Below are 16,956 nucleotides of genomic sequence, written 5' to 3'. Positions count from 1 at the left end.
ACACATTATTATATTTGGATGTGATACCGAACACGAACGAATACGTTCGTTCGTCTTCGCATAGAATCGATTGGCCAGCGATAAAGTAAACAAATTTGTTAGTAATTTAGTCGTTTATCTTCGTTTGTACGCATTCGTGGATATCACTAGTTAACTTAATTATTCATTGTTGTCAATTAAATAACTTATAATTCTTAATTGTCTTGTAGTGTGCTTATTATTTTTTGTATCATTGAGCGGACAGTAAATATGTCGTTAAAATTAATTGATTAGTATCGTGAAAGACCGATATTGTGGGATATAAGTTAGGAAAAAATGAGTTATTTTTGTGGAAATAAACAGTCGATACCATTGTAAACAAATTTTTGTAGTTTTGTCTTTTTTTCAATTATAGATTTTACTAAATCTATAATTTTAATATACATTTCAAGGGTTAATCTTGGGAAATTGTTAATACTTCCAATATCATCTGTTGCCACATTCCTTAATATGTGGCTCCCACTGACTATTCGACTGGATTATGTTTGAATTTTGTCTTCCATGATTGACGTGTGATTTTTTTTTTTTTGTACTTCATAACAATTTTACTAGTGGCTGCTAATAAAACATCATCTTTTTCACTGCTGGACATACTTGTATTTAAGTATTCAAATAGTTGATTAAAAAACCACATTTAGGGATACAAGAAAAACATAAGTTTAGTACTTTACTAAAACCGAAGTAACCGAATATACACTAATAGCAAACTCGTGGTTCAATTTGAATATAAACGAGCGAACTCGTCTTTATATGAACATTTAATTTGGTGAACCGCTACCTGTGGTCGATGTACGCAAACGATCCATGACCACAAATCGCGTTCGACGATAAACAAGGATAATATTACCATTATTTTAATAAGAAATATGCATGCGGATATCATAGGGCGCACGTGCGTGTTTTTAACGTATAAAATAACAGTATTCCTTGTATTTTTACATTTGATTTTAATGTTACAGATCGTAAAAGACACGCAACTCTTTCTCATGGTGGGCATATTGTTATGCATCGACTTGGGAATAATGTTCACGTGGCAGTTTTCAGATCCATTTTACAGGGAAACTAAACAAATGGAATCATACGTGAGTATAAGACCCGAAGCGCAGCGACGAGTATCAAAGTACATATATACCCGCGCCGTCGACGCACACCACGACCGCAGTGTTGTCCTTCCTAACACCGAACCCTCGAAGCAATATTCGGAGGAGATTCTATTCGCTTTAATCATAATAATAATAACTATGTGTACTCACCGCCGCATTTAGTAATTATTCTGTGGGCTAATGAAATAAATACCTACCAGATGACTGTGAAGAAATAAAATTTAATAATAGGCTCCTAAAATGGCTCCTCCACGAAAAACGGGATCAGTACATTTGCCCGACACCTTAATTGCCCGATACCATTTGCCCGACACTACACTTACCCGACGACCTCAAATTATATTAGAAATAAATATGTGTCAAAAATTATTAAAAATGTCAATAAAATATTATACCTATTATGTTATTTATAAAAGAGGTGATATTAACCAATTAGAATACATAAAATGTTTAGGTTTAAAATACCAGGCCAATAGATTGCTTTAAAAATTACTAATAATTATATTATCTGTAATTTAATTTAATTATTTTAATTTTTTGACTGTAGATTACTAACTATCTATATCAATATTTTTTTTTTTTAAATATAACTTATAATTAATTATTTATATTTAATATAATTTTGTTTAATTAATTATTGAGTGTATATTATAAGTATTTTTATTCCATCCAAACGGTATTTTTAGTTAAATAATCCTCACCCAAACAGACTAAATTTTAGGTCGATTCACCCAAACAGTGGACGCCCGATAAAATATTCGTCTGATTTAAATTTTTTTTTTAATTATTGTATACTTATATTGTATATTAATAAATAATAATAATAATAAAATAATGAAATGGTATTAATGAAATAATAATAAAATATTGTATATCAGTATTAAGTACAGTAAAAGTATGTAAAATATATTGTCAGTCCTCGGGCAAATAGATTCGGGCAATTGAAGTGCCGGGCATTCGAGTGTCGAACAAACATATCAGACCCACAAAAATCACCTTATTCGAATAATAACTATTAGTTGTTCTTAATGAATTTAACATACGTAATGATATAATTGTATGAAATCAAAATTGAATGGCGTGAAACGTTGAAAACATTTCTTTTAAACATTTATTGCAATATAATAATATGAATGTAAAAATATAGAAATCATCTCACTGCTATTATTTGACAATCTTACAAATTATTTATACACTTACTGTTTTTATATTTTTTCTCACAACAAAACACGGTTGAAATAATATCAAAATATATAAATAAATTTAAAAATAGCTTAAAATATTATTGCAAACAAAATAACATCAATCTAAAATTCCAACAAACTTAAGATAATTTTTGGAAGCCTCCATGAAAACTCTGACGATAGATTCAAGTTTAATTCAATTTTTACTTTTACTTAAAATATTGATACAATTAATATTAAATAGTAAATATAGTAAATTAAATATTAAATAGTAAATATACGAGTATTAGAACATACTCAAAATTAATAATTGATACTTATAGTTTTAGAATTAAAACAAAGTGCAAATTACTATTTTGTTTGTTATTTCGTTAGTTTTCCTTTGTTCTTTTGTTTTTAATCATAACTAAAAGGTACTTTTATAATAAGGTATAAAAAATCGTTTCTGGAAAAAATTTAACAATAAAAACACAACGTTGTATATGTGTAAAATAACAGTTGATGAAAAAAAAATAAAAGTAAACAAAATATAATTTTTAAAGCAATGAGGAACAACAACAAAAACAAAAAGTTGTAGATGAATCCTTTGTACATGTTTTAAAATTAAAAGTACACTCTGTTGGTTCTACTTTGGCAGAAACATTTTTGTACTTCGTTGTGAGCTTCGGGGTACAGAATCTTGAATATTATAAATTGTATTGTGCCGCGAATTATATACCAGCATTTTCACTGGACAATTTTTCCAAAATGTTTTGTCTTTCGTGGTCATTCTTGATCTAATTATTTAGGGGTTGAAGGAGAACAACGAGTCCTGACTTACGCTAGTGCATTTACGAATAAAATATTAATGATAACACGCAACTTCACACATTCATGTGACACATTTTTTCTATACAGCATAAATTATTACTTTTTAGTTTTTTTTTTTTTGTGTTATTTATGATAAATTATATATATACATGAATATATGACAGTTAAAACTTTTAAAATGTTAAATAATGTTGTTTTACAAAATAATTTGATGATTCATGAATAGCCTACAAAATTTGGTTTAAATATATAATGAAATACAAGAAAATACTGTTGTAAACATACTTTTCACTAGTACTATTTTATTAACTCCACATTTGTTATTTGTGTTATTATATGTAGTTTAAATTTGATTACCTTTAAAGTATAATATAAAATACCAAATGAAAATGAAAACCTATACTTTAATACAATTCACGTTGTTTGTTAATATTATAAATATATTTTATTACTAAGATTAATATTAACAATCATATTACTAATATAAGTTTAAAACTTTTATTATTTATCTGTGAATACGAAGTAATTATGACATTCTTAGTAACATAGTTCACAGTTTCTTCAATAAATGAATACTTTTTTATTCATATTTTATTACATTTACACTTAACCCAAAAGCCCCGATCAATTTCAGTCAGATATTTAAACTTGTGGTAATTTTAAACTAAAAGAAGAGTACTAAAACTTAAACTAGTTAAAATATAAGTATAATTTCCTTCTCGTTTTTGTATTTGCTTAAATTGCCTGGTTATTTCATAAACTGACTGATTCAATAATTTAACTTTAACACGCGAACATACACACACACACACACACACACACACACACACACACACATACACATGTATATGTAATAGCATGATACATGTGTGACGTATATAAACATGGATGAGCATTTAAAATAAATAAAATCATTCAAAATTTAAGACAGAGAGAGAAATTTTAAAGTTTTAAATTAAATAATAATAAATTATGAAATATTGCGTTGTTGTATTACATCCAATTGTGTTCACAGCCACACCCGCACAACGATGATATAGTGATCATCCCGTGTAACGAGTACTGTCAAAGTGATCACATGACCGTGTTCCTCGCTATCATATACGTCTACAAGGGATCACTAATGGTACGTATACGTTTCATTTTTTAAGGTGAAAAAATGAATAAACATAGTAAGAGAGAGAAAGAAAGGGATAGAACATAAATGCACTGTGAACGCTTGGCATTATTACATGGCGTTCAGTAAAGAAATTCGTTACGTGTTTTTTTATTATTATTTTTCCTTCTGCTTTAAGGTATTTGGAGCTTTCCTAGCTTGGGAAACCCGACACGTGAGCATACCTGCGTTAAACGACTCAAAATACGTGGGTATGAGCGTATATAACGTTGTACTGATGTGCGTTGCTGGTGCAGCTATCTCCTTCGTCTTGAGCGATCAACAGGACGCGTCCTTCATTATCATATCAGTGTTTATATTGTTCTGTTCAACCGCCACGCTTTTCTTGGTGTTTATACCAAAAGTGAGTTAACCCTGTATGTGTTAATTTTATGAAATTTTTTTTTATGTGAAATTTTAATCGTTTATAACTCCCAGAAATACCCTTACAAAAATTTAATAATGACTCGTTTTAAAAATAATTTAAATTATAGAGGAATTTTACATAGAAACTTCTTGAGTGCATATTTGATTTCGTTGTATAAACATCGTAACATCAATATTGTAATCCTTTTAGATTGATTAATTATCGATTTTCCATTGCTTATTTCCGTTAATATATACTTACTTCTGCGAACTATTACGTACCTAACGCCCTATATATAAATATAAATACGTATTATTTAAGATAACCGCTTTAAAAAAAAAAATATTACCATTTTACCGGAGCTCAAAAATTAATAATTTTTTATGACCAAATATCTAAAAACATCGATGTTTGTATCGAAATTATACACCTTGACATTTATTATAATAACAATTTATTCACAGAGGATATTTTGTTTTCACGTACTTGTATTTTACGCACAAGATTGATTTCAAAACAAAATATAATAAGAACTATATTGATTTGTCTTGAGTTTCACAATTATAACAAATTAAAAATTTAATTATTTTTAGTTGAATTGATTTTATAACTTTATTTAAGTATCTATATTAATTAAAAACTTTACTATTTTCAATAAAAATCTGTAAAATTAGTATGCATTTTTGGTAATTCTTCTGTTTTGTTTTTTTTATTTTAATTTTAACAACTTAAATTCTTTATCAATTAATATACTATTAATTATTGCTAGATGTCAAACTCGAAGCACATTTACTTTATTGGAGATAATACGCTAAAGAAATGTACTTGAAACATTTATATAAATGTATACTTGTTTACAGATCGTAGAGTTAAAAAGAAATCCACAGGGAGTAGATAAACGAATACGAGCGACTCTGAGGCCAATGTCCAAGACATACAAGGACGTTTGCGATACGGAAGAACAGATTCGTGCGCAAAAGAACAAAAACCAGCAGTACAGGCAGCAACTACTGGACGTGGACAGAGAAATCGACGCGATGGTTTTAAAAATCGATACATTCCGGGCTCTTAAGCAGTCAGAATTGAGTTAGTGTTAGCGGGTCTTAGATTATGTTGTAATAAAAACAGTTCATTAGAATTTCTTTCAACATTTGTAGAAATTTTCTGGGTTACGCGTGATTGATTTATACTTAAATATCATGATTACAGAGCAGAAAAAAATTATGGCCGAAGAAAAACAAACCAAAGTCGACGTGATACAAGAAGAAGAATCCAACGGCGTTATCGAAGTCGTCGTGCCTGAACAGTTTTCTCCGGAAAAGTAATTAATATTATTATTACTATTATTATTTACGATCAACACTGCCACGATTCGTTTTTGCGTTTTAGTGGTTCTAAATAGATACTAGTTTAGATTTTCCTTTTTATACGATTCAGTACAGATTGTACTTATGTAGAATAACATTTCGTCTGACAAATGCGAGATAAAAATATTAATAATTCGCAGCAGATAATATTTAAGTGAAAATTACTTTTTGTCTTCGTTCCACGAAATTTCTATTAAGTTATTAATAATGTTGGAAACAAAATCCGAATTGGGCTAAATTTGATTTCAAACAATCAAATAAAAACTTACGATAAAAATTATTATTTGAACAATACTTCGTAACAATTATAATGGTATATTATAACATATTATATCATCAATGATAATTTCATGATTTCAGAAAAACGTGTCAGAGACATGCCAGAATCCCATCAATATCCATTGAGCCGGCAAAATCGCCTGACGAACTTGCGCGTTTTACGCCGTCTCCAACACGGGTAAGTACATTATTAAATAATGCTTGAAGCTAAAATCTTGTTCGATATTTTAAATATTTAATAATTTCTAAAAAGGACAGCGTAAAAAATATTAATATAGAAATAAGTATTTCATTTATCTTTTTTATTTAAATTTCCTATTTTTTATGTTCATATATATTTAGTTCCAATTTTTTTTTTTTTTTTTTAAGAGTATTGTTGAGACTAGAATAAATAATATGAGTTTTTGTTTTAAATGAAAAGTAAAGTAACTTGTCGACAATAACAATTACGTATACGTTGGGGATGGAGTTAAAATAATAAAAAGTATTATTCTCTTTATCGACCCGTTTGACCTGGAACGTTCAAAAAGTCCATTCCGCTCAAGAATTTAACCGTTGTAAAAAATAATTAAACCTTATGTCTACTGGTGCAAACTTTACAGTTATTCATGTAATGGAAACATATTTTATTCAGTCGTGTCCTACTAAACCGTTTTGACTCCAGCTTGACTAGACTTCAGAGACTCAGCGGTGTAAATTATATGGGAAGAATGAGCAGAATCGAAAAAACGCATTTAGAGTACAACATCGGTTCAAATAATTTTCTCGGATCGAAGATGTTATGTCTCCTACTGTGTATCGACTTTCCCAACCATTCCCAACTCTCCTCCTATTAAACCGCCAGTTTCGGTTTTCCAAGAGCAACCACAGAGTAATTGAACGATGAACAATTTTGACGACATCTGCAGTCACTTGACAATAAACTGCACACAAGAGTCATATAAAAGGAAAGGGGTGAATAAATAGTAGTAACATAATAATTTAACGTTATTGAATATACGAGTAACATGTTTATAAGCTACAGCTTATAATTTAAAATAATATACCTATTATATCACCCGTTGAAATATTGATGTGATAATTTCTTAAAACACGGTAACACGGATGTACTCTTATTACACAACCATTATTTATATGATTATCCGCCCGCTTTACACCGACAATCATGCCCAATTTATTATATTATATTTGTATATTTGATACCATGCGATTATGTATTTAACAGTGCTAAAATGCTCTAAGAAAATAACTATTGTTACAATTAAAATGCACAAATCACAATGGAAGGCAGAATACGGATATTGCTACTAGTTTTCACACAGAGTATACTACTGCAGTATTTTCTCAGATTTTTGCATAACGTTAAACTTTGATGTTGTTATACTCATACTATTTTGTCAAATATTCCAAACCTCTGGGGCAAAACACGTAGACTTACGAAGAGCTATAGTATATATTATTGATGTAAGATCCCTCTAAGGGATGATATATAGTTGTGAGCAACCACTTCTATCTGAAGTTTTCGCTGTAGATGCTATTTTATAGTAAATCTTCTCCAAGAGTTTCATCTTACCTCATCGGAAATCCGGCACAGCTAGCTCTCACTGCACGTCATTTTTCAATTATGTCAATGATTTTTCTAACACAACCCTTTTACGTATTAGTCAAACTTCAATAATTTAAACCAAGTCGATTTTCTTTCATCGTCGTTTGATGTTTGAAAATTAAAGCAGCTCAACCGAATAATTATTTCCATGCACAAGGACGATTGATTATAACTTATAAATTCTGAGTGAAGCAAGGCATGTTTTTTTCAATAAAATTAATTTTAACATTTTTCCAATGTACCGAATTTAATATTTAACAGAGTGTGATTTTTACATAAGAATTTTTTTTTTTTTATTATTTCAAAAAATCGTAGATCCAATATAGTAACACACTTTAGTTTTTTTATATATAAAAATACAATAGTGTTATAACATGATAGTAAAAATTAAACATAAGCATAAATATTGGGTAATAAAATAAACATAAAATTTCAATATAATTTGATTATATTAAAAGTATTAATGGAATTAAAACTTAATAAATCAATGTTTGCTTCATTTGATAATGTCATCATCCTATTAATAGGATAAGCTAATATATAATTGGTTTTTTGTAGAAATACATAAAATATAGTATTTGATCCAGTTCTACACTAAGGAAAATTCAAATTGAACAAGCATTAGAATTCAGGACAAACATTGTTACCGTTTAATAGTTTAAATAAATATTTAAATTAATTTATTTTTCTTCTATCACTTAAACTACTAATGTTGAATAAATTTAACAGTACAATTTAATAATGCATTTATGGAGAGTGGGGTTCACGATAAATGTTGCATTTGAAAGACATAAATCGCAGAAAACGATTTTGTACATTATCTAATAATTGAATTTGAGTTTTTAAGTATGGACACCATACCATACAATTATATTCTAATTTAATTCGAACTGACGATGTAAATAATATTTTTAAAGTATCAGTATTTGTGAAATCCTTGCAGTTTCAAAACAGCCAACACTAATTTACAATTTGAAAATAAAATGCTTGGAATCATGTCTGGGCCTGAGCTTTATTTATAATTAATTCCATAAAATAATACATAATGATCTTATAATAATATTTATCAAAAACATTTGATCATGATAACGAACTATACTATAGCGTCCAACGCTAACGCATCATGTTAGGCGCCTAGAAAAACTTAAGCATAAATCGATCAGTTGATTGAGTTTTTTTATGATATCATTTTCTATGATCCAACACTGCATATTACAATCATAACAATCGCTGCCAATACCAATACCAATACCGATTTACCGTTTTCAAATGTTCGGTCAGCCATATCCATCGGACCACTAAAACCCTGCTCTGGCCCGCTGTTGTTTACCCGATCAACTTTTCGCGATGGGCACCGCCTAACCGACCACCGTATCTGCAGTTGTAATCCTTATCGATGTTCGTTCGTAGGCTTTTTCGATAGGTTTTCGTAGAATTAAATTCGCTTTGATTAAAAAAAAAAAAAGAATAAAAATTAATAATAAAAAATAAATGTTCGCAGTCGACGTGCGGCGGCGGTCAAAGGCGGTCCAGCAGTGGTGCGACTCCAACTGCGACCGCGGCCACGACCACTCCTCAACACCAGTCGGCCGCGAGTTGCGCGCACCGGCGACCGTCGATGCCGCAGACCAAGAGGACGTGCCAGCAACCCACGTTCGTGCACCAGGACGAACTGTGGCTGACGCAAACGCAACGGCACGCGAACCGGTCGCCGCCGCCCGTAACCAGAGGCTTGCTCAACAATAACGTCGATTCGCCGACCGACGACGGTAAGTGGTTGGTTGCTGCCCGGAAACCGTGGCCATGGGGCGACCGCGGGAAATTTATCAGTGGCATAATTAAATCGAACATCAAAAAGTATATTAAAAAAAAATGTATTCTTAGCAAACAACAAAATATGTTAGAATTGTACACATTTTAGTAGTTATCAAATAAAAGCTAAAGTCTTCGCAGTTGTTCGATTGCAAACTTTATTATTACCCGTTCGATTAATTTTTTTCAGGGGAGAGCAAATGCCCCGTCTTGCCAACTCCCCTCTGGACGCCCGTGACCGTGGCCATCTGCGACCCGGTTGAAAACTGCTCACCATAAACCGTCCCAATGCACGTTTTCCTGAGATACCGGATGAGTCGATTCTCTCCAGTCCCCTCACCTTTGTGTGCACGCGCCTGGAAAGTTGTAGATCCGTGCCGACCGGACGAACCGGCCTATGGGGTTCACGTCTTGACAGCAACGAAGTACATGCACGTTGTTCATATCATTCTGTTAGCTTTTCCCAACCAGACTATACGTCCAAAATTAATTCAAACCACCTGGTTCGATTGGTACGGTAAAAAACTTTAGATTCGAATTATCGAAAGAATGGGATAAACATTCGGACCCTCGATTTATCAATTATCTAGCACCATATTGAACAAGCGTCGTTTGGTAGCATTCTAAATCACAGATAGCATTAAATCTCAAAATTCTTATCAGCATCGTATCGATATCAGAATTCGAATTGACGTGCGAAAAAAAGAAAAATCTGATTAATTACCGGTGGCATCGAAAACGAGCCATTTTATTATTCTTATAACTATCTTAATTTTGATAACTGAAAAAATTCAATTTTATCAATAAGAATAAAAGAATTTAGGGGTTTTTATGAAAAATGTTGAAATGATATAGGAGAAAGAAAAGTCAATCATTATCTGACGTACACTGACATTGAGGGGATGAGGTCAAAAGTGTTAAAAAATTTGTTGTCGTAATACTTGAGTTTGGGTGTTAAAATGAAAAAAATATATATACGAGTATTTTTGATTAAAACAACGTTATAAATTTCTCTTTAATTACAAATTTTCATTACAAACATCACCATATCTTTTGGAGAATTGTCGGTATTATATAGACTTGAAAACAACAGAAGATACCAGGATAATTGAATAATCAAAATAAAAATATTAAAATTTACAATATTATTTTACTCACCACGGAATATTTAATCCCGGCCGCGTACTAAAATAGGTTACCGCCAGGCACTGGCAGGTATATACGTCTTCAGTTGAAACGTTGAAGATTTTAAATATATGAACATAATTAATATCCGTCCAACCCAAGTGCCACACTTTGTCTGGCTTTAAGCATGGTTTACGTGTTTATTTGTACTGTTTGTAGCCCCCTTAACATAGTTTTTTTCCGATTTTTTAAGCGCAATATTCTGATCAAATCGATGTGTCGATTAAAGCATTAAAAAACAAGTAGAAAACAACTGTGATATGAGCTATAGTCGTGGAACTAAAGCGTTTTATTTTGATACAGACTACGTACATCTTTTGTACTTCATTGCCACCTAGAGAAAAAAAGTCGGAATCGATTCAGTTATCATATTTAGTAACGCGGGACACAATGATGTGTAGTCTTCAAAACACTGCTGTGCACAATGATGTCTTAGATTAGTAGGTACTCGTATATTAGACGCTAACCTAACCTGAATTCCGGAATTATTTTCTTGTTTACTACGGGTGGTGGTGACTAATTATAATTGTTGTAAAATAAAACGCCCACAGTTTCGTACATTGTATTTCATCCACAGTTGGCCGGTTTTGGGTTGAAATGTGAGAATTAAATCACTGGATGCCGAATTAAAAGAGGGTAAATCCGATTAATTATTTTCCCAACGGTGGTCGATTTATAACTCAAAACATCATTAGGCTTTACGAAATTCGAGTACATATTATGTACGAAATACTAATTAACGTACGTCCAATCGGATATTACAGGATATCTTAAATACTATAATACAGAATTCAATCATAATAGTAACTGAATATTTTCTCATCTTTCAGTTCCCTCGTAATCGTTATAATTTCCCTCTAATTCTAGCCTTCAGCCGGCTTTCATGGAAATACTAGATTTTTTCCTTATTCCATTTTTAAAAATAAACGGAAAAAAATTAACATCAACATGTATATCATCCTCATCTTAAGTAATCTCTGGAAGAAAAGTCCTGATTAAATTGTTTCTGTCCTTTCCTTCTATTTATCTCTCTTCTACTGTCTCTATTTTTATCTTGTAATTTGTATGACATTTTACTTCCGTTTTTAGCAAAATCGACTTAAATATCGAGTACAACATTGAACAGGCTTCCAACTCGAGAATAACAAGAACACGTGCACGCATTACGTAATGATACACGGAACGACGAGTATAATAATTTATTATCACGTCAACGTTATCCTGATGACCGAATCGACGTAATTTGCAGACATTATTTACCGACGAACGCATTAACTAGAACGATGTCATTATCTGAAGTAAACTTTAGTCTATTGGCTAAATAGCGTGAACTGTAAAATTCAAACGCCCATCGTATATATATACATCACGTGTCACAATATACTTATTATTGCAGAAATAATCGATTGTCGTCTTACTAACGATTGGTTTCGCTGCGACTCAAACATGTGGACGGATGTAATACCAATAGTGCGCGCATATGCATACTGTGTTCAATGACAATATTTACCGTTGGGTTTGGTCAATTGTTTGGTCAATTGTAATTTAAATGAGTAGTGACACTACTACTACCCTGTTCCGCGTGATTTTGTCGTAGAACCGGCTGGTTCGAGTGCCCCATAATACTGTATTACCGCTTTTGCTTTTTTTTTTCGACCAAATCAAAAAAAAAAAGAACTAAAATAAAACCTTATCAATGCCACCGCATTAGTTAAATTCTATAAGTATATTGTTTTTTTTAAACACATTTTAATAATAATACAATTAAAATTAACATTTTTTAATAAAAAAAAACTTCATTGTTATTTGATTTTTGTAAATATTCAAGATCTCCGTATTAATATTGTAATTCTTAATACTTATAAAGTAAGTAGCCGTTACACAATTCATGTAAATATAATCATTGCTTAACTTCACATCATAACTTTCACTTTTTTTACCATATTTCTTTAAATATTATTTCATAGACTATTCCTATAGTTCACTTATTTTTTGTTTAAAACAAATACCACTTTTTTTATTTCTAATTAATCTAAACAGAAAACATTTTGCTATTATATGATTGTATCAAGTTCTATATATTATAATTTTGTACTTCTCCATTCATTTTTGGAGATCAATATACTTACTATATTTTCGATACGTAATTTCACCAATTTAATCAGTTCTCTATTTACTTTTCCACATATTATTACATGATAAAATATTCCTCATAAATTTATCCGTCAACGCCTGTACTCTATGACTTTAAAACTTTTAAAATTATACTTGATCTTTCTTCTTGTGATTTAAAAAATGTATTACAAAAAATTTGTATTACTTCAAAATCATTTTTTTTTTTTTTTTTTTTTTTTTTAATGAGATCGTTAAGGGTCTAGGTTTAGATCTTGTTCGGATAAAACGTGAGGGCTTTTCTTTCCCCGGTGAATCAATAGTCTCTTGTGATATTGCTCGCTCATTCGATCTTTGAAACAACAAAAACTCCCCTCGTTTACTATACTGAAACGATTTGGAAATTTGAAAGCAAATTGTCAAAAATGAACTATTTAGGGGTTGAACATATCCCCACATGGTTACCTAAATGTTATTTATGCGAACTTGGGACACCCTTTGAGACTCGTATCGATATTCAAGTGAACATTAAGTGCATATGACGTTTCGTGGTTTAATACGGATGCGGCAGTCGTTTTCGCTGGAACGAAAGAAACGCTCCACTAAAAACCAAACCGTTGTAATAATATTGATTTTCGTTATTCTAAAACTGATTTTCTCCGTTCACAGAGGATGATAGTTCATCGTCACTCACGACCGCCAGTTCTATGCACCGTTCGGTGTCGGAAAAAAGCGGATCTTGCGGCGGCGGAGGTTCCTCGTCGACGTCTCGGAACCGCGGACCCGGTCTGAGACGTCCATCTGCGCCGCACATGCACAGCACACCGAACGTTTACCACGGACGGCGGCGCGATTCGGGTGGCTCAACGAGCGGCGGTTCGCCCCCCACTAACGCGGCCGGTTCGCATCCCGCCCTCGGCGGCTCGAGCATGTCCCGCGTGAACACCCTGTCCGAGGGCGAGCTACTGGACGTGGCCATACTGCCGATTTTCCAGAAACTGCTGACCGAGAGACGGGCGCACGACTCCTCATCCTCGTCGCACCACCACCACCATCACCATCATCACCACCCCCATTCCCATCACACTAATTCGAATCATCCCCATCAGCAGACGCAGCAGCACCACAACCGGGCGTCGATCGCGTCGTGTCCCAACATTGCGGTCAAGTGCGACATTGTCGAGTACCTCTAGTCAGCGTCACGACGAGGTTTCGGACACCGAGACGATGTGACCACCGAAGGGTCGGAGACGACTACGACCACGACGACGGTAGGTACCACTCGCATTTGTGTCTCCTTAAGTTTTTCAATCGGCCGCCCAGATTCCCGGTCGTTTATTGATCGAAAATAGTTGTGCGAAATTTCGATAGGAAACCCCCTTCGATTAGAAGGTTTGTGATTCATTTCAATCCTATACCGTTGAGACGAAGAAAAAAAAACGATCAGAAAAAAAAAGATCTAATCACTTCGCTTATTTCAGAGCCATACGTTTCATGAACTTTTCAACATTATATTTTACCATTGAATTCCAAACATATAACTCGATCCGACATCATGAAAACCAATCTTTATCATACAGAGTTAGTAATATTTTACATTCCGTAAAGTAATATTGTATACTGTTATAAAAAACCGCTCGGTCGAAATTTATTTTATTTAATTGTATTATTTATTTATAATATCAATACGACTAACTTGCAATGGAATATTTTTTAATCAAAAATCAAAATATTTTGACAAAATGTATTAATATAAAATAATTCTAAATTATTTACGTTTGCTAAAGGAAAAATATGACTATAAATGTCAGTTAACCCTGTTTACATCAAAATAGTAATCCTGCAAAACCTCAGTGAAAATGTCATGTCATACACCATAGTTTGCTGTATGCATGTTCCGTAACTATTTCATTAAAAATTTTTTCTTCGATTTCCGAAAAAAAAAGTGTAGCTTTGAATTGATTATAATAGTATGTATTCTATATAGCTAATCGCCTATGATCGATTTATGATATATTTATCACACACCTGTATTCTAATATCCACGTGATCGCTATTTAATATAATCATTGCATCCACTATCTTCACTATACTTATTGATTTATAAACTCATCATATCATAATAGTTCACATTGATCATCATGTATAAGATAACGCTTTCTTTATGCCGTATATGAGGCACATATAAACTAAATCGATTTATATTAAGTATACGCTATAATGAAAAAAAAAAATCCAGAAAATACACATATATCAGGGGGTTCAGGGTATGTTATTCCAAGTGAGAATTGCAGTGACGAGAAGCACACTTTCTACATAAAAAATAAATTTACATACATAGACAGACACGCAATGAATCTACCAGATTAATAATTATTTAGAAAACAAATATAAAATTCTGTGATGTTTCGCACTATAATAGAATGACAAAACCAAATGTCTGAACAATTCCAATCTTTAAAAGTTAAGAGGGAAAGAGAAAAGGTTTTAATTATTCGATATGTCATTTTAAAGACAATCATTTTCATCAAACTCAATTTTTGATTGAGTTTAAATAGTATTATGATCGTTAGATGATTTCCAACACATGTGACAATTATAAGATAAAAAAAAAAAGGTTTATATGATACTACCAAATCGATTTCATGGCTAAACTAAAAAATGAAATAAAATATAACTACGGAAATTATTTTTTGTCCCCTACACGGTTGAGGAGATTAATAATATTCCGTTAATTTTTCTTAGCAGAAGATCCTGTAACAACTTTTGCTACGATATCGTATATTTTCTCTTAAGTAAGGCGCGTTAAATGAGTAGAATATGAGTGAGACTGGAAGGACTGAAGAGACCTAGAGTTCTCGACGTCCGATAACGTCATAGAAATAAATGAACAAAAAGGAAAGCAAATGTGCAGAAATTCAACAGCAATTGTCTAGGATATTCTTTCAAGTTTTTCTGACCAAACACATTAGATGCACCATAATTTCAGTATTTGATTTTTTTTTGTTTTAAAAATCATTTGTTAATCACTAAAATAAAAAACTAATCATTAAATTCTTTATTTATAAATGTCTTTAAAATATCGGATTATCGCTAAAATTTCATAACATCAAGGGTGGGTTTCTATAACATCGTTAAAAAGAATAGATCTTTCACTCGTACAGTGCAAAAGGAAGATAAACGTCATATTCTTAAGAATACGAGTACATTTGAAGTAACCATTAAGATTATTTTCAAATATAAAACAATTTTTCGGTAGCTGTTGTCTTACTGATGTACGATAACTTGAAATATAAAACCGAACAACGAATCAAGCTCAATTTTTATAGCAGTTAACACAACTACCATAAAATGTTTGAAAAACTACAAGAGAAAGTTATAAATTTAGTTTCACTTACGAAATTGTATGAGTTTCAACATGTTTATATTTTCAGAACTATTTTACTTTTTTTATATAATGGATTCGTATTTTTTATTTTTTGTGTTCTTAATTTGTTATTGTTCATAATTTATAGTACACATAAGACAGTGTTGCAATTTAAATGTAAATCTAAATCAACATTAATATTCTATGTTATGGTTAACGTGTTTGTCAAACTTACTAGTTAGTCAAAAATAATTGGATGAAAACATTTTAAAATTATTTTTACGTATTAAAAGGTTAGGATGTAATATAATGAATTGTGCCACAATATCTGAGAGACTTGATAATAAATGTTTCATCCGTTATTGTTTGTATTTGTACTAATTATGGTAACGATAAAATACTTTCTTCTATGTTAGTTATTATTATTGTGCATTTTATTATTTTCAGAAGACAAATCATTCTTTACGGGGCCAAGAAACGATGACGTTCCAACGCCACACTTGCTCGAGGCCGTTTAAATCGTATTATTATTATTATTATTATTATTATTATTATTATTATTATTATTA

General features: G+C 31.5%; 1 protein-coding gene across 4 annotated transcripts in view; it reads left to right on the top strand.

Annotated features, from left to right (window-relative positions):
• The window catches only part of LOC112687089 (gamma-aminobutyric acid type B receptor subunit 2), a 466,487-nt gene extending 449,537 nt beyond the window's left edge, over positions 1-16,950 (top strand). For all 4 annotated transcript variants that reach the window (XM_025559630.1, XM_025559633.1, XM_025559632.1 and 1 more), the window contains 9 exons: positions 999-1,121; positions 4,152-4,262; positions 4,432-4,656; positions 5,520-5,745; positions 5,869-5,980; positions 6,387-6,483; positions 9,413-9,680; positions 13,690-14,291; positions 16,835-16,950. In XM_025559630.1, coding sequence (XP_025415415.1) covers positions 999-1,121; positions 4,152-4,262; positions 4,432-4,656; positions 5,520-5,745; positions 5,869-5,980; positions 6,387-6,483; positions 9,413-9,680; positions 13,690-14,213 — 1,686 coding nt within the window. In that variant the 3' untranslated portion in view covers positions 14,214-14,291; positions 16,835-16,950. The remainder of the gene's footprint in view (positions 1-998; positions 1,122-4,151; positions 4,263-4,431; positions 4,657-5,519; positions 5,746-5,868; positions 5,981-6,386; positions 6,484-9,412; positions 9,681-13,689; positions 14,292-16,834) is intronic.
• Positions 16,951-16,956: the final 6 nt, after the last annotated feature.

Source organism: Sipha flava, unplaced genomic scaffold, assembly GCF_003268045.1.
Source record: "Sipha flava isolate LNK unplaced genomic scaffold, YSA_version1 330_pilon_pilon, whole genome shotgun sequence".
NCBI classification, from domain to species: Eukaryota; Metazoa; Arthropoda; class Insecta; order Hemiptera; family Aphididae; genus Sipha; species Sipha flava.
This window is presented reverse-complemented; position numbering and strand designations above follow the sequence as displayed.